Source organism: Centroberyx affinis, unplaced genomic scaffold (genome assembly GCF_046629955.1).
Source record: "Centroberyx affinis isolate AG114_WGS23_722 - 3 ecotype Tasmania unplaced genomic scaffold, CSIRO-AGI_Caff_v1 ptg000579l_1, whole genome shotgun sequence".
In the NCBI taxonomy this organism is placed as follows: domain Eukaryota; kingdom Metazoa; phylum Chordata; class Actinopteri; order Beryciformes; family Berycidae; genus Centroberyx; species Centroberyx affinis.
The window spans coordinates 166,011-184,864 of NW_027279219.1; the positions used below are offsets into that span (position 1 = coordinate 166,011).

The 18,854-nt window shown below is 43.4% G+C and overlaps 1 protein-coding gene across 2 annotated transcripts; it reads left to right on the top strand.

Moving 5' to 3' along the window:
• The first annotated feature begins 160 nt into the window (after nt 1-160).
• On the top strand, nt 161-12,785 carry LOC139643208 (golgin subfamily A member 7-like). 2 transcript variants are annotated; one of them, XM_071518392.1, is made up of 6 exons: nt 161-209; nt 1,512-1,637; nt 4,219-4,371; nt 6,449-6,550; nt 8,649-8,701; nt 11,026-12,785. In XM_071518392.1, the coding sequence occupies exons 1-5, from the start codon at nt 201-203 to the stop codon at nt 8,688-8,690; spliced, it is 432 nt and encodes a 143-aa protein (XP_071374493.1). In that variant the 5' UTR covers nt 161-200; the 3' UTR covers nt 8,691-8,701; nt 11,026-12,785. The 2 variants fall into 2 exon arrangements, with proteins under 2 accessions (XP_071374493.1, XP_071374494.1); XM_071518393.1 differs by having other exon boundaries at nt 11,029-12,785.
• The last annotated feature ends 6,069 nt before the right edge of the window (nt 12,786-18,854 follow it).

Sequence of the window (18,854 nt, forward strand, 5' to 3'; positions counted from 1 at the left end):
TTGGTCCCTGTTGATCACCAGTTGATTGTGGGTTTTTTTATGTAGCTCTTTTTTACTCTATCAGACTTCTACTTAAAAAAAAACGTATAATCGTTCCCATCTCGGAACCTTTACTAAAAGAAACGTTGTTCCCCTCCGGAAACATTACTTCGCAGTACATGCTAGAAGCTACTAGCGGAAGATAAACAGAAATCTTCAACATGGCAGAGGTAAGCTAACGATAGCTAAATCATTTTGAACTTTGCTGTTCGAACGTCGGGTGTGTGTTGTTGGGCAGCTAAAAACGTATTCACAATATTCTAGTTTGTAAGTGTGTTTTCTCAGGGCATGTCTTATTGAAAATAGAACGAAAGTTGACCAGCATTAGCCTGTTAGCTAGCTCGGTAACTTGACAGGTAATGTTAACTACACCTTTGCTAACGTTAGTATTTCTATAAACCGACTAAGACATGCGATAACGTTAGCTCACTGGTTATTATTTCAACGTGGGGCCAAACTGCACATAGTAGCTATGATAAGTAATTAGTAGTTTGCTAATTAACTAGCCTGCTCATAGTAGCTGCTCAGGAGACCAAACATAACCACTAGCTCAACACATTCACTCTATATACAGTGTGAACAAGAAGTTAGAAACGTCGTGGATAGATAATTATAAAACGTTTTACTCCTGTAATAATACAATGATGGTTGTACTATGATTACTATGATGAGATAAGATACACATTAGCCCAGAACAAGACACAGAGGAAAACAAATATTCTTGGCAACTCCCAACGAAGAAAATAAGTTGGCCAGTTATATGACTAGTTCAGAAGATCCAACAATCTGTTACAGTGTCCCAGATGAACATTCCATGAGGAGAGATTTTTCGTAAAGATAAAAAAAAAAGCTGTTGCTGATATGATATGCTTATATGACTTCCAGTAAATGTGTTTTAGCCGGTATCAAATTTGTGACCAATGAATAAAGTTGCAATGAGGAGAAACCATATCTTGAGCTCTGCCAGCTTCTCTTGGCTGGTAGATGTAGCCTACAGGCTGCTGCAGAGGAATGATCATGTGTCCTCTTTGCTACATTAGCTGTTTTTTTTTTCTTTTACACCAAACAACCAGGTTTGTAGAATTTCTTCATCATAAAAAGTGTCCCTTATGTAAGCTTTAAAAATAACAGGCATTGCTAATATGTAGACACTAGACCAGTGTTAACTTGAATGATGAAAATCATGGCAAAAATGCTCAACAACCCTTGCATGGTGCAAGATAAAAAATGGCACAGAATTCAAGCAATGAAAACATAGCCAAAATAAAAACTCATAAACTAAAAGCCAGTTGATTTATATTAAGTTGATTTATGCTCAGTGTTTGAATCACCCTCTGCCTCATTTCACCCCTCTCAGCTCTCACTGCAAGAGACAAACAAGAGTATCCTGACTTGCACCGATACATTATATAGTCCTTAGCTTTTTGTTAAATTCCAGAGATTATTTAAACTGTTATCCCCTGTTTTCACAGACTCACAGCTTGCAGGACATGAGGCAGCAGGCGGCCATTGCTGCCAAAGTCTTCATCCAGAGGGATTACACCAACGGCACTGTCTGCCAGTTCCAAACCAAGTTCCCTTCGGAGCTAGAGACCAGGGTGAGATACACCACATGGCTGTGTTGATTAGAAGTTATAGGTATATACTATAACTTGAGAGAGGTCAAGCATCACTTTTACACATTAACTTGGTACACGGGTGATTTTGTGTGTGCAGAAGTTTTCTCTTTATCTTGTGGATGATTTGATATTGGGTTTTCCAGGGCCACTCTTAGTAGTAGAGCATAGCGGTGTACAAGTTATTTTCATGGGCTGCTCATATCATTGCTCATCATGATTCTGTGCATCCAAAGCTTGAAAGCTTCTTCCAGCAAATTTTGATTTCCACACAAGATCAAAATGACCTCTGCATTACTTCAGTACATATTCTGCAGATTCTGGACCAGTGTTTCCTCTTTAATCATTTAGCAGCAAGAACACTACCATGACTGCTAGACAAAATGGGAAATTAACGAAACGTAATTTGACTTTAAAGCTCCAACAAATTTTAGCCTGAAAGACTGCTGAAACTAACCATATCAGAATGGTTGTGGTTCTAGAACTAAAACTGGAACTGAAATCGCTGTGGATATGGAACCATAACTAAACAGTACTGCCAGTTATTTGCTGCTCCAAAACAGTTTCAGAGGAACCCTGCTGGACTCTGTCCTCATTTGAACTTCCAGGGAAGTTGGTTTCAGAGCAGGCATCGGTAATGATGTGAAGAAGGAAGAGCAGGTCGCTGAGACTGAACAGGCTCCACGCCACATTAAAGACAGTGCCAGCTGAACGGTTCAGAGTTCGCAGGACAAAAAGCAGCAGTTTTGCAACGCGTGCACCACATGAAAAGAGCAGCTTCACAGCACTTAACCACTTACTGGTGGTTTAATGGCACTTCCCTCTTGATTGGGTGGTCTCTGACTCCCTTGTTTTCCTGTAGGATGCATATGCACACACACACATACACACACACACACACACACACACACTGAATGGCTGGACAAATAAAGAATGCTTTTCCTGTGGGAGGTAGCAGCTATAGTCCCCTATCATAAAAAAGTGCTTCCCACATATCTTTTTATTATTTGCTGCAAACCCAGTCTATCAAATATGCAGTGTGCTGCCAAGCTGTTAAGTGGGCTTCTTTTTATGGACAGTTCTTCGTGTCACTTTGTGAGGATGCTTGCAAAGCGTAACGCTGACAAATGCCTCATGTTCTCCAACCAACATTTCTCTGCTTCAACATCTGATTTTGCCATGTAGCTTATCTTCCTCTGCAGGGGTCTGCATGTCGAAGCAGCACATTCTTGCAGATGATTATCTGAGGCTGTGGATTTATTATTGTTGGTAGCTCTTTTCTGATTTAATGCTTTTGGAGGGTCGGGCCAAAGAACTGGGAAAGTACTCAAAGTTTTAAATGTACTTGGCAGCTAGTTTGCCAAACCAGCCAAGACTGTTGAATTAATTGGTAACTGTCAAGTTTTCTTGACCTGTTTCTACTATTTTCCTTATTCAAATTTACAGACATGTCTTGGGACCGCGGCTATATCCTAAGGTCATACTATGTTTAGCGGCTGTTACAGTCAAGAGAATATTCTCTTCCACACTCCATCTGTAAGCCCAGTTCAGTCTTGGGAGTTTGCACTCTCATCTAGCTAGCAGCAACATTTTTGGAATGCTAAAATGGCTGTGTCAGACGTAATGGAAAGATGCTCAGGCAGAGAAATGTGGTTTGAATCGCTGCCTCTGAATTGGAAAATTAGAAGGAGAACAAAGGCTCTTGACGGCGGGCACCAAACACGCCTAAGACCACTGATCTGTTGGAGCTTGTTGTTGCATTCCTCGGGCACATGGGAGCAGAACATTGGAGGGTTTTCAGAGGCCCAGGAGGCCCCTGCCTGGCTCCTCGTCTGGTCTGCAGGCTCCTTCTTTTCCCCCGGCCCCTCAGTATCGTGGGGAGATCACCAGGTCCGTTCTGGAGACTAGCGTGGAGACTAGTGCTGACATCCCAGTCAAAACAGCCTCCGAGTCCAGCAGTCTCCCACCCTCAGCCTACCTTCCGTGGAGCTAGTCTTGATTTGAGGAATTCTTGAGAAAGACAGGTCTGATTATTAGCCAGCCTGTGGAGGGTGGGATTGTACTGAATGTCAGTGCCATGAAGGATTCAAATATTCCTAAAACTGTCTGCAGTTTTGATGGGACCTGCTGAGATAGGGTTTTGTTTTATACAAGGTGAGTCCAAGTCATTAGACAAGGCGAAACCGTCAAGATCCCCTCTTGGATCTTTCTTGTGCGCGTCCTGCTGGGTATTAAGTGAAAACATTCGCTGAGCATACGGCCAAGGCATCCTAATAATTTCAGGAGGTGTTTCCAATGCGGGAAACGAGCCCAGCATTCCCTTGATGAATTACAAGTCCAAGAAAATTCACCCGCTCATTTATCTAGAGATGGAGGAATGCTATCCGGTGCTAAGGATTGAGCGTTTCCATTTGAGTTTCCCAATCGAGGCAGAAAGCACGTACTTACAAGTTACTGTCCTCATTGCTCCAAACATAGACCTGGCCCTGTCACTCCTTGTCCAATATAGACCGCTCATCATCTTGACCTTTTCGATCCTTCCTGTCTGATCCGATCGTTTCAGATTGACAAGCAGCAGTTCGAGGAGACGGTGCGGACGTTGAACAACCTGTACGCCGAGGCCGAGAAGCTGGGCGGCCAGTCCTACTTGGAGGGCTGTCTGGCCTGCCTCACCGCGTACACCATCTTCCTCTGTATGGAGACTCACTACGAGAAGGTGGGAGACGTTGCATACATGCATACATGAATAATAAACCCCCCATTTCAGATACAGATTTGGATTTAGAGCCAGAAAGTGAAGAGGTATCTTGACTGATGCACATAGATCTATCAATGAAGTAGTCTATACTTTACGTTGGACATGATTGAGTGGGATTAGTACTGTAAGGAGCTGCTGCTGTGTGAACATTCTAGCCTGGCTGTAAATCAACAATTTTATGACCTCTGCGAAAGCTTGCAAAATGTATATGATTAATATACATCTAAAACTGTTGGCCCTATCCATACGGAATGCAAATGAATCAGCATGTCAGTGACGTTCCCTGTCCGACGGATTTGTCTTTTAGCGGACAGGAGTGATCCGTGATGAAAAACATTTGGCTCGGCTCGGGTTTTATGGGCGCTCATAAAGTCATGCGATTTGAATCGACTGGTCGTTACCAAACTAAAAATGTAGTCTGCTGTTCACTTATTCAGCTGCTATTCAGCTCAAGAATGTGGTGGGTTGGCCAGTTGTTTACAGTGGCTGCTTGGTGGCCAACCAAAGATTTGCTAGTTGGATCCCAGGTACCAACAGTGCCCACTGCTGCCAGTCAAGGGCACCTAATCCTTATACAGTATGTTTTGTTCCAACTTGTCTCAGGTACAGAAAATTAGCTGAAATTGGTTAAATATTGGAACAAAAGACAATTGTTTGCCGTGTGTTAAGTGTGAGTTTTATTTGTCCTATTATTTGCAAATCATTTCTAGCATATGTTTTAAACTACCTAGATGGGGTTCTACCTCAACAGAACAGGTCAGATAGTGGCAATCACAGAAAAGTATACTAAATTGACTTTCCATCAGCTTAAATTTTCTGGTATTCATTTTATTGTTCTATGTGGTGAAGCGCACCAATCTTGTACAAGCAGGTTAAAGTGGTAATCCGCGAGATTCTTGTCCAATTCTTTTGTCTTCATCTTTGTTGCTAAGCACTGATTGCTGTGGTATTTTCTGCACTGCACTTCCCAGAGATCACCTGTCAATCAAACAGTGTGTCCAGTACTCTGACGTCTTTCTCCTCGGATTTGATGCAGTTTTTGTTTTTTCTTTGTCTGTTCTGTTTTTTTTACGAAGAATGAATGTTTCATTAATTCCCTCATGACAGTCAAACTCAACACAGCGTGCAACACACAAATAGGCAATGAGTGGTAGAATGTTTAAGACTTTATTAAATGTTAATGAAAACAATCATAATGTACTCAGTCTTCTACTTCACTGATGGTATGCTCTTCCATGCACACGCTCCCGTCTCGTCTCATTCCTCCAACCCACTCTTGACACAACTTCAGAGCAAACCATGTGCAAATGTCACGAGTTTAATTTCAAGAAGCTGTCCATTGCCTGATTCCTCGTACATCTGGCCTGACGATGCCTGATGTTTTCTTCTGTTCTGGAGTGATGAGTTAATCCGCGTCAACATGTCCAAGTCACGTAGACGAAGAAAACCGTCTACCAGTGAGCGCTCCGGCTATTTTTGTCTGCCTTCATGAGAAGATTATGGGAACGTAGTCTTCTGGGTCGTGCATCGCCTATAAATTCAGTCCAGCTCGGGCTTTCCTGTGCTGTTTCCCATCTAACCGCGTTTCCCCCCCCCTCATGCTTACATCTTCTCTTTCTCCATCATCATCAGTCTATTGGGCTGCAGGCATGCGAGTAATCATTTGTGTGAACTTAGTTTCGATAGAGTTTTGATGGTGCTGACTGTCTCCGTGGATAAATGTAACAGCCGATGATGGAGCATGATGGAGGAGAGGCAGGAGAGACTAAATTTTAAATCTCCTTTGGCCTTAGAAGACGTATTTGCATATGCTATTTGACCCAGGTCTGCCCTAAAACATGAGTTGCGGTTCGTGTAAAGGTAAAGCAAAAGATTCAGATTCTCCTGAATGGTAGAAGGACATTTGCACGAAGCTCTGATGGGGTCGGGGTCAGTAATCGTGCTTACACATTCTGCGTGGAAGAGTCCAGCCAGGGGGATTGGCATCCATTGGAGTTGTGACATTTGAAAAGTCCTGATTGTTGTGCCCTTTCAGGTCTTGAAGAAGATTGCAAAGTACATCCAGGAGCAGAACGACAAGATCTACGCCCCGCGAGGCCTCCTGCTCACCGACCCCATCGAGAGAGGCCTGCGAGTCGTATCCTTCCGCCTCGGCGTCTGTTGTAGCCAGGAAAACTTTTTGTTGTTGTTTCACCTCTCTCACCACTATCAAAGTTTATGTTTATCTCATAACTGCAAACGGTGAAATCCTAAATAGATGCATTACATTTTAATTTTAGGCATTTATCTGACTCTCTTATCCGGAGCAACCTAGAATGAGTGGAACAGTGGAATAAGCTGGAATTCTTAGATCACCAACATTATAAGCCGCCACTTAAGGAGGTCAAGGGTCAAAGAAATATTCCTGTCTCTTCAGAATGAACATGTATGATGGAGAAGTGTGAGGTTAAGACATAAGAGCGGAGGAGACAAATTGGGATGGCTTTATTTTCTTTTTCAAGACGAGAGTAATATTAAAGTAGAGGAGGACAACATGGGAGATGGGGTTGTGATTTAAGGGGGTCTTGGAAGTATTTCAAGAGGAGATGAATTACTACAGCAAAACACATGTTTGCATGACTGATGATGGCATCCAGATTCAGTGCCATGATTTTAATTCAACCAGAAAAAGCTTGCTCTTGATTTGTGACGTGAGGAGTATAATTAATTTTTTCAGTTTTTGCTGGTTCATCTAATTTGTGATCGCTTTACTGCCTCCTTTCTCTATACTCAGCCAGATGCGGCCCTAGTAATTAGTCAAGTATCACTTACATCTGAGTTTGTGACATCCTGGTCCATAAAAAGCGATGGTACCACTCCTTTCTTCAACATAATATTGCTAGTAAATCCAAGTGTTTTTTGATGGCAGTTGCAGCCAAAGCTTATAGACAGATTGAGCCTAATTCTTCCTTCTAATTATGCCTCCACTGCATACCAGCATTTCTGTATTTGGAGAACAAATATGAGTATTGGAACTTCAGCACCCATCGACAATGCATGATGGAGGCACGGTGGATTTGGCTAGTTCAGCAAGCAGCCAGATGGCTACGAGGCACCTCATTAACTGTCAACCAATCAGAAGTGTTCATCAGATGCCATTTATACCGGAAAATAGATTGGATCTTTAACATGGTTTGATTCTGTTGACAAGCAGAGGTATAGTTTCTCAACAGGCGTTAGTTCACTGACAAATATAATATTATTAACATGGCCTTTGTTAACCAATACCACAAGATTGGCAAGTGTGATTCTCATTGCACTGGGCCTTTTTTTAAGTAGAACAATGAGCTTTCACAGTGAGCTAATGTGAAACTCCATTGGATACAGTGATTTACAGGGCCTAGTGTGCCCACCCCCCCCCGCCCCCCCTCCTCCCCCCTCCTTTCCGGGAGGCTGCAGGCTGCAAATGGAAAGCAGCAGTCTGGGCAGCTTACAGGAAACCCAGCGCTATGTAGGGATACCCTGTAATAACACCAGATAAAAGTTTGTATGTAATCCATAGCATCTGCATAAAATCAGCGGGTGCAGAAACATCTTGGCTTTTCCAAGTGTGTGTGTGTGTGTGTGTGTGTGCAGGGTGACTCAACATCCCAATTAATTGGAGCTGGGCGGCGATGGGGGATTAGGGATAACAAAATATGACTGAAATTGTTCACAGCTGAGCTTCGTTCTCTCTCTCGCCCATAATTTTATAGGGTTGACGGTGATCTGGATTATTTCTCCGGCACCACCGCGCTGCTGTGCTGACTTTGGCATGGGAGCGCCGGGGGGGGGGGGGGGTGATCGACACGTGGAGATTGACAGGAATGTCTCACCTGCGCTGTTGTTTTACCCTCCAAACCAGAGAAACCCGACGACCGTATTTGCAAAAGTCTGACGATGTGACGTCTTAAGCGCTACCACCTGAATTCTGAGTGTTTATATTTTCCACCGCTGTCGGAACAGGTCCGAGAGACCGAAATTGTCTTCAAAATCGCTTTCTTTTCACTCCTTTCAAAACATAAAACTGAAACTGCTGTTTTCCTAATGACCCTGGAGCCTGCATTCTCACCATTTTTTTTTTTAATAGGAAAGCTTAAAAGATATCCGGTTTTAGAATTTTGGAAGAAAACGCACCTTTTGAAATTGATTGAATTGATAGTGAAATGATCCCAACCTTGCTTTCAAATGCCATTCCTTAACTAGATCCTGTCAAGATCGAGGTCACCATCTTTGAAGACAGGAGCCTGGGTAGATAAAAGCCGCCATGGTGAGTCTCATCATATTATACAAGGACTTTTTGCAGAATCAGCCGCTATTCCAGATTTGACACTTTGGCACTACTATTCATCATAATATGCTATAAAAGCAACCTCGGTTTCTGGTGCACATTCATTTTCAGGATTTTGAACACAAATTATCCTCTTAATTATGGGCTCGAGTGGGAAAGGAGGGCTCAGTGTTTATGTGTCCCACAGTTCTTTGCGTGTATGCCGAAGGCGTCAGTCGGAACGACATGAGTTTGGCAGAGAGAAATCTCACATCAAAGTGTAAAATCTCTTCATCTGTGAGGAATACACGCTCACTACTTGACAGACAAGTAGGCTGTTTTATACGCCATTAGCATACCATTTGGTACAGCTTTAGCGTGGGTGGCCCTCGTGGGAATCAAACCCTGATGGCGTTAGCGCCACAGAGCTACACGGCCGCATTTCATTCGCCGTTCAGGTCATTTCGTCGCTTCAAAAACATCTGCACCTTGATGCACGATTAATCAACTCCCGGCGTAAACTCCCAACATTAATCTCCTGCATCGGACGCTCCCTCTCGTTCTGTGAATTTATGACATTGGAAAGCGCCGCCGGCGCCCCGCTGCGCGTAGAGCGAGTCGCCAAAAATATAATGATCGAAATATGGAGGGGAGGACGCCATCAATCTGAAAGATGACTTTTTCCGGGAAATGTTGTCCGACCGGGGAAAATATCCTCTTCCTCGTTCGCCGCGTTCAACAATTCCCTCGCTGTCATTAGCGGCATTCCTCGGCAGTTTCGCTCTCCTGCAGCACACTTTTCATTCGATCAGTGAAACCTTACGAGACTGCACAGCGCGACCGGCAACCGCAGATGGATTTTATACATCCACAGATCATTCGCGCCTGGCAGACGGCTTAAGATTTTTTGGGGGGGGGGGTTTTGCCTCTGGAGCACCACATATCGTCCTATAAATCGTTTCAATCCTGTCTTTTCCAACCTCCCGTAACTTATTGCACGTGACAAAGAACATCATTTTCTTGTTAGGATCCCGGGGTGCGCTCTTCGCCGGGCCAGCATCGCACACCTTGCACAGACTCCGCGCACACGGCCTTTTAAGTCCGCATCGTAGCAGACACCGCGGTCGGCCCAAGTAAGACATACCCCATAAATATTTTTACCTATGGGGAATGTTGTGTTTGGCAAACCGTTTTAAGGCCGCAGACCCCCGCGGACGCGCCGCCCGCCTACCGAACAGGCGCGCACACACAGGGATTAATCTTCTTATTTGAAATTCCTGCCAAGCGCCGCTATACATATACATGTCCCGGTGAGGAATGTAAACCCCGAGTCTTTTATAAGTAGCTGTTGAGAGAGGAGTGCGTTGGAGCGTTGCCATGGTCGAAGGAAGGGTAAACCGCAGCCGGCAAGCGGAGCATGCACGCTCGTACAGCCAATCCATCCTTCCCAGTGTTTAAGCCGCATTGTCCCGCAAGCTCTTCTCCTCTGGGCTTAGACTGATATATCAGTTCGCCAATGCTTTGGGCCGATATGGGCCTTTTAGTACAGATTGGGTATTAGTCAAGAGTTCTAGTGTCCCATGAAGGTCTAAATGCTGTTTTAGAGGCTTTTCCACCCTCAGAAGAAGAAAATTCTGGAGGAAAACACTGAATCCTTGTCATTTTCTTGTCCGGCTATCGGCAGCTTTCGGCGCAAAAAAATATCAAAAACCCCATATCCGTCGAATCCCCCCACCCCCCCGTCATGGCTGGAGGCCCGGCGCGTCGAGAGCGCTTCTCGGGCCCGTCCAGGAGCCTCCCAGGTGAAGGGGCCGAAGCAGCGTGATGGATCAGCCTCTGGTGGGATGACTCCAGACAGCGCCGCAGGAAAGACAAGACTTGGACCTCGCGCAGCCCCGCGGCCGCTGAGAACTCATTTTAGAGGCAGATGGCGCCAAGTCGGCGTCCTGGCGTCTCCTCCGAAAAGACTCTCTCTTACCCCCCCCCCCCATAAGGCGCCGCTCGGCCACAGCAGGCGGACAAACCTGTAAATTAGACCAGACGTGCGAGAATATTGTGTGTCGGCGGGGGACGTTGGACAAGGTGTACGCAGAAATGCTTTCATTTGTTCTGTCGGTTTCTTTTCCGTGTCTGAAATGAGCTTTTTTTGGCTCACCTGCCAAGAATGAGTTTTACCGGCCAAAACAATGCACATTCTTCATAGTCACCTGAATCAAGCACTCGGAGAAGCATTCAAACTGCCAAAGACACGTTCTTCCCAGCTTTCCTGAGCTTGGCCGGTGTCTTGCATGCTGCATCCTGGGTTAATATTGCGGTTTCCTTAGCAGATGCCGGGCTGAGCGGAGCTACAGGGTCTGCAGCCGGCCCAGCACCAGGCGGAGGACCACCAAGATCTGCACCCTTAATACTGCGTCTCTACAATCCTCCCCTATGAGTTTACCCCCACTAACTGACTCATGTATGTACAGTATACTGTCTCATTTGTGCCTGCCAAGTTTTAGTCGCACTGTCATCTATTCCTGCCGTTCCATAACCCCCGTTTCCCGTTTTTGTGCCCGCCTTCACTCACACCCCACTCTGTCGGCCAACTTACTTCTAAATTTCAGTCCCAGCCCATTGTCATTTTTTATCAATGGCAGTAGCACCCCTGCCCCCATTAAACTGTCGAGAGTTAAGTCTGTTATAGTTCTGCTGGAGTGGATAGAAATGACGTGATGTACGCACTGATTCACGAACCGCCTGACAATTTATTGACATTCACAAATCTCTGCTAAGAGGAAAACTGGGAGTCATTTTCATTTGTTTTGGGGTAAAAAAATCTTGTGGAATCATGAACTATTGAACTTCTCGATTATATATATATATATGTTTTTCTGTTTTTCCATGAACGTCGGACGTTCTTATTTTTGAACAATTAAGAAAACACACAGGGTAATTTATGATAATGTTTTTGGATCTCCCAAGGACCATGGAACTCGCCCACACCCATGCGCTAATTAACTGCCTTGGACGAACTCGCGATATAATTTAATTCGAGCCGCAAAACGGAAAAAACGGTCGTTGATTTGTGGGATTTGTTGCATGCGCTGTGGCTTGAGTTTGGTCGGCTTTATTAGTTCTCATGCGTTGTCGCTAGAGAGTTTATCACCTTCAGTGCATGTGTCCTTTGTAGGGTTTGACCTTGTAATTAACCGACTAAACCTACTTTGTCAGGCTGAGACCTGACTGGCACCCCAGGCATTCCAGTCAAACCGTTACAAATTATCTTAATGTATGTATGTTCCTCTATGTGTATTAACTTAAGTCTATTACTTTTGGCCTGTACAGAGATTGTCCTTTTGCGTTTTCAAAAACCAAAACGGCCTGACTTGTGCTTGCTCTGTATTGTGCATGTTATGTTAATAATGCTCTCAAATCATGTCTTTTGTTAACTGTGCTATGCATAGTATGTGGTGACTACTGTTGATTTTTTGCCATACATCGACTCATGTCTGATAACCATATGTTAAACTTGTGAGGTTGCCTTTTGACTGAAGTATAAGAAGTGCTCTTGTTAGTTGACAGTGCCTGCAATGGCTTTGATTGTTGCCTTTGTTAAGAGTGGGATCATGTTCGTCGTGTCTCGGCTTTGTTCCGTTACCGCTAGCAACCAACACAAACCCAACATGACGACTCCACACGCCGACTCTCGACTGACTGTGTTATTAAGCACCTGACTGAGAGAACCTCAGCTTATGTTATCGCAGCCTTACAGAAGGTTCAATAGAGTAAGTGCGGCTGATAATATTTAGCTTGAACCATCTCAGACATCTTGTGAATGTGGTCTGTCAAAAACTGAAATAACACTACAAATATGTATAGGTAGAACTTCCTTGGCTAGTTATTTGAATGCCATAAAACATTAACATCAACTATCCTGATTTTTAATTATGTAAATATGATTTTGCCATTGATTTTTACAGTAGAATTTTTTTATTTAGCTGGAATTATTTCTGTTGAGATAAATTGTTGGAACTTTTCTATGTTCTTTTTTTTTTAAGTTCAGATGCAAACTGTTTTCTTAATCTCAAAACTGTATGGTAATAAAGAGAATGTACATCTTTTACACCATGGTGGCCTCTGCTTCTCATTGCTTTGCCGGGTTTTTTTTTTTTTATGTCGGTTGGTTTTCAGACTTAATGTCAATTTCAGATTTTACACACGCAATTGCACCGAGAGCAGACCCGCAAACGCAGAGCGTCCTCAGTACTTATTCACTATGATTTAGAGATGAGGAGTTCGGACCGAGCGCTGGACCGACTCCAGGACTTCCCTTCAAGTTGGTCGGGTTTCAAGGGCGGTATTTTTCTCTTGTCCGTAAGAGTTATGGAGCGGGACAGGCCTTCCTAAATCCACCAAAGTAGCAGTATTTCTCACAACGGAGGTGAATCGCGACCAGATGAGGTTGTGTTCTCACAGGGGGGCGGCAGGTTGGCGTATAGCGAGAAGGCAGACTCTCCCTCGGCCGTGTGAACCCAGGCCTAAGCGTCCCGCCCTGCTGAAGAGACTCTGAATCCCTACCAGCTTTAGGGCTGCTGCTCTGTAGCTGAACCTGACCTCTGTGGAGGGGGGCAAGGGAAAAGAGATTTCCCCTGCAGGTATCAATAAAGTTGCACATACATATACATACATCACATTGTGAGGGTTGTGCGTCTATGGAAGCAGGACATGACCTAGATTTACTCAGAAGAGAAGACCTTCTTTTTTACTCTTTAACTCACTGTGTCACAGATGTGATCCTAAAGAGATGAACGTCAGTGTACCAATGGAAAAGCCTCACGAAAAAGAACGCAAGACTGCTGCGACCGAGAAAAATACACTCATTTAATGATTAAGTGCCACAGCAAAAAGACTCTTCAGTGCTTTTGACACTAATGATGATCATCACTGTCCTTTTTGGAAACGCTGCTTTCATCTCACGTCAGTGGCATTGTTAGTGTTCCTCCAAATTGAGACCACATTTCCCATAAACCCCGTTGCTTTATGTCGCTTTAAAGCGGCAAGAGCTTCTTCAGCCAAATGTTTTCTCTTTGTCTTTACTGAAGAGGATCAACATGTTGGAAGTGATTTTTCCATCAGTTTTCCACTCTCTCCACCATCTGCCATTACTCGAAACTCTGAAAGCTTTAGCTCAGTTTGCTCTGGAAGAACAGCGCCCTCTTCCTCTTTTGTGCCGTAAAGCAATCCAGCAGATTTCCCGCCAAATCTGACAGTTGCAAACAATGTAGAAATTGTCTTGCTGATAGTCATGCTTGTTTACAGTAATTATACTAATGTCTCAAAATTATTTTGGTAATGATTTATTGATGTTAGAATGCTACAGGCAACACCTTTATATTCTTCTTTATCTTGGCATTATTCTTTTTTCATGAGGCTTTTCTACTCTCAAACATTGATGAGTGAGTTTCATCTCTTTTGTGCCTTTGTTTTCAGTTTGACCTACCAAAGGATCCTCTTGCAACTTGAACCCGGAATAGAGTAGCATAGCCTTTTCTGGAATTTTCTGCAGAAATGCGATCCTCTGATTGCTGTCTTAACTGGGAGCAATCCGATTTCTGATGTGGTTTCTTCTGTGCCACAAAAGGCTAAAAATCAGACCTTCTGTTCTTCTGTGTAAATGCAGCTAAGCTGAAGTCCAGAAACATTCCCATGCAGACTTTAGGGGGAGCTGAGACAATATAACCTGTTGCTTTTCTTCCCGGGCCAGGAAAAGGGAAGAAAAAAAAAAAAAAAGAACCCCCCTCAAACATATTCCCCTGGTTTCCCACTGGTCATGGAACTTCTGGAATATCATGGAATCTAGAGAGGTGTAAGTCAGAGAATTTGATCAATTCTTTTGGGAAGTCTGGGAATATCAGGGAATTTTACAAAGGGGTCACTTTACAAGAATATTCCAGAATGTGTTTTACAACTTGTTTCACACTCTTGCCCTGCTTCCATTCGCTCCTGCTGCCCCTTTATAAGAAGACATGAATGGATTCCATGAGAACATCAGGACAGTCTTTTCCAAAATAAAGTCCAGGGACCCGCTGGGGTTCGTGAAGCGGTGCCACAGGTTCCACAACAAAATTAAAAATAGTTTCATTTCACAAATATCTTCGTTGGAACTTGGCACAATGAGAGAATGTACAAGAATGGCTATTTTTTTATTTGGGGTTTGCTGATATTTGACTAGTAGTAAAAATTTGCTGATTAATATTGGCCAGTTGATGTTGTCCACTGCTGATATGAGGGAAGTTTCTCCCTATTTTTTTTATTCTAGGGGTGGTAAAACCTGAAAAAATTCATTCGTATGGGTTTGAATGGAGAGTTTTAGTGTCCCATGATGGTTTAAATGCAATTTCAGAGGCAAATCCTATAGGGAGCCCTTTATAAATTTGGGGATTTTTATTTATTGATTTTATTTTTTTTGCATGAAACTGGTCAAATTTAAAGATTTTGAATAACAGCACAAAATTTCCAGCAGGTTCAATCCAAGAATGCCAGAATCGGTATTGGTTTTCAAACCTATACAGGTCAAATCCTAATTTTAATCATGTTTTTTTTTTCTGTAATTCTGTACAAAATCATAACAAATTCTGTCAGGTAGCAGGAGTAGCAGGGAGAAATTCAAATGGCTGTCTGTGGCCTAATGTGTATTTAATTGGGGGGGATCCATGACATGAAAAAACAGCAAATATGCCTCTCTGGCTGCATATACACAGATTACATGCGGTTTCTCCGTGTTTACATAGCTGCGAGGAGATCAGAATATGTGCCTCGAAGGGTTAAAAAATCCCATCCGGTGCTCCCTGTGTGAATGCGGCCTTCGCGGGAGCCGCCGCACATCTGTCTGAACCTGACCGGGCTTCGCGGCTTTCTCGGAAAACGCCGGCGTCGGGTGAGAGAAGCACCTTACGGGTTCCTCCTACTGTGTGATTCAGCCGAGTTTACACTGCAGCACAACAGATTGCCCAAACAGGAGAATGTCTGGCTCCGCTCCAACATCCACAGCTAGTCTTCTCCCACAGAGAAACCGCCATAATTTAAAGACCGCACAAAGATTTGGAGTAGCTTAGTGCCTCAGTTCTAAATTACTGTACTTATGACAACTGTAATTCATCGGCTTTATGGTCTATTGGATGTACTCCGGCGTAAAAAAAAAATATATATATATATATATATGTAATTGGACTTTACTGTAAACATCCCTCCTCTCTGCCAGCGGGGCTTTGGAAGGAGATCTGTGGCAGATGGTGAAAGGGAAGATCTGTTGGTGTGGTGAAATACCGCTCCCATTGTTTTGGTCAAGGAGGCTTTCAAGTCAAAGCGAACAGTTAATTGTAACCTACTTCTTCTTCTGCAGGGTTTTTTTTTACAGGAGGGAAGAACACTGTAATGTGGTTTTCTGGCCACAGGAGGGCAATCCTAGACCATTTCAGGAACCAGTTGCAGATACTATATACTGTATGTGTGTGTGTGTGTGTGTGTGTGTGTGACAACCTCTGATAGATAACTGGAAGCACAGCAGACCCACCTCCTACTATTTTTTCCCCTTCCAGCAGTCTCTAAATGGGTTATATATCAGTTTATTGATATTGGCCTTTTATTAAATACCAATATCAGCCAATCAGTGTCACCCTCCTCCGATATGATGGCGGTTCCTCTCAGACCACAGCTACAGAAAAACAACTCAGTTAAAACCTGACATGAAATTAGTTTTTTCTGTGCATCATTCAGTGCATTTATTCACTTAAGTGTTCAACATTTTTGTCTTAATTGTGAACTGCTAACCCTAAAGTCGTTCATTAGTCTTGGTTTCAGCGTTTGATGAGAGTTGATGAGAGTTTTAGTGTCCCATGATGGTCTGAATGCTATTTCAGAGGGTTGTTTTTTGGGGGTTTTTTAAACCGTGGATACAGTTGTGGTGGAAACACTGAATACTTGTAATTTTTGGCATGAAAATGGTCAAATATAAGCGCGAAATATCAGCTATTGTCATTGGCATCGGCTTTCAAAACCCCATTTTGGTTGAACTCTACTTGTGACTGCAGCGCTGCCAGTTCGGATCTCATTTGGACCGGCTAGGAAAATGTGGGTCAAAACCTGGAGACAGAATGTGGGCGAAATCCTTCCTCAAATATATAAAAATGTAAAAAAAAAAAAAAAAAAAAAACTGTAATGAATTCCATACCGCAGCAAAGATGTGGTTGCTTCATAACTCAGACCTTTATTATAGTTAACACACAAAGCACGTCGTCTTCTTACACTCGATTCAAGTATACTGTTAGTATACATAACGTAGCCGTTCAGCTGATCAACACGTACTGCACCCTCAGAAAACAGAGGATCAGTTTGGTAGCACCATTATAAAAAGTACAATAAAACAGGATTCACACATATTATTGTACAAAAGTAAATAATAAAACAAAAAAAAGGACTAAAATTCTAAAATCCCTGACTGTTACGACAATAAGTTACTAATGTGTTGGTTCGTTGGAAATGGTGAGAAAGGAGGAAATTTAGCTTAAAACAATATGTGGCTGTCTAAACAGGCAGGAATCATATTCCATGTGCTTTCTCAGCGATGAGAAGATCTATCTGTGCCACAACGGTGGTGTTATGTTCTTCCCATGGTGCAGGACAGTCCAGTGAGTGTTAATGAACATGAAGACTGGAAAACAGTAGTGAATTTGCATTAATATACATATATATATATATGTAGACTGAACTGTCCTAGGGTCAGCATAGGTGTCAACTGATGCTCTAAGCTCTGCCATTTGGTCACAGTCTCATTTCAAAGCGTTTAGACACGAGGGACTAGTTTCATGGGAGATGCCAAAAATAACAACAAATACTGTACTGTTACCTACAAAATGAAAGACTAGTGATGGTACACCTAATGTCATGTACTAGCTAAGAATGTGGGCATTTATTAAAGGCATTTAGCTGGGGGGGAGAAAAGCAAAATGAGGTCACATATCAGCTTCTAAAGCGAAACATGCTACACGTCATAAATAGGAAACACGTGTGAACGTATCAGAACAATAAGGCGATATCTGGGAGTTCAATATTGATCTTCGCTCATCTTGAATAAGCTATTGACCAAATCCGAATATCATTCACTAACAGTGCTCTGTGAGTGGAAAAGCTGCCGAACAGCGCCTGGTCAAAAAAAAAAACCGAATAATAAATCTTATTTGTGCCTGTCATGGTCATGCATATGTAAATGATATGTAAATCTCATTATTATTCACTAACTCTCAACCCCAAATGACTGTAGCGCATATAAGGCGACGTAAAAGAAGAATTTGCTCTTTTTTCCCCCACGTGGTTCCTAGAGCAGATTTCAGATCAAGAGAACGCACCGAATTACGGCGGGACTTGAACGCACCGCGGGGAGCTTCGGGGGTAAAGTTTCAGCCTGGGTGGATTAACCTTAACGAGCGAAAGCAATTTGGCGATGAAGGGGGGCTGTTTGCGAGGGCTCGTCTCTGTGCCACCGCTTGATTTGCATAAATGACTTTGTGGATAAGATGCAGAAAAAAATGCTCAGACGCAAAATTCTGGATGTAAAAGGCACGAACGCATGTGGAAGAGTACGGCTCGGGGGTGCGTCCAATTATTTCCACGCGCAGACCATCGCCTTTGTGTACACAATGCTTTGCAATCCTCAGGCAATCCGCAGACATCCGAACTCTCCGGGGCGAGCTTTGAACAAAGAGTCTTCTTATTAAAAAAAAAAAAAAAAAAAAAAAAAAAAAAACTGCAGCAGAGTCGTGCGCTTCAAAAGAAGACACACTTCGTGATGACATTCCTCCGCCGCCGCCGTACCTGCTGAAATATACTTGCTGTGTTTTCTTTCATCACTTATTCCAAATAAAATAATAAAAAAAAAAAAAAAACAGGTCTAGAAGTCAGAGGGGGGACACAGGCAGCTTTGCCGTTCTCTTAATCTGAACCAGGGAGGCGGGTGGGGTTAGTTTAAGGCTGTAGCTGCCTCTGTTTGGGAGGTGGGAGGGGAGGGGAGGGGGACTCGTGATGATACATCGATACATCAAATACACTTTCTGCTGGGGGGGGGGAAAGGGAGGTGGAGGTGGAGGTGGAGGGGGGGCTGCTGCCTTGTTTGAAT

Coding starts and splice junctions, on each gene's coding strand:
- LOC139643208 (XM_071518392.1), top strand. Junction 1,638..4,218: donor CTTCGGAGCTAGAGACCAGG/GTGAGATACACC, acceptor CGATCGTTTCAG/ATTGACAAGCAGCAGTTCGA. Junction 6,551..8,648: donor TCGAGAGAGGCCTGCGAGTC/GTATCCTTCCGC, acceptor GATCCTGTCAAG/ATCGAGGTCACCATCTTTGA.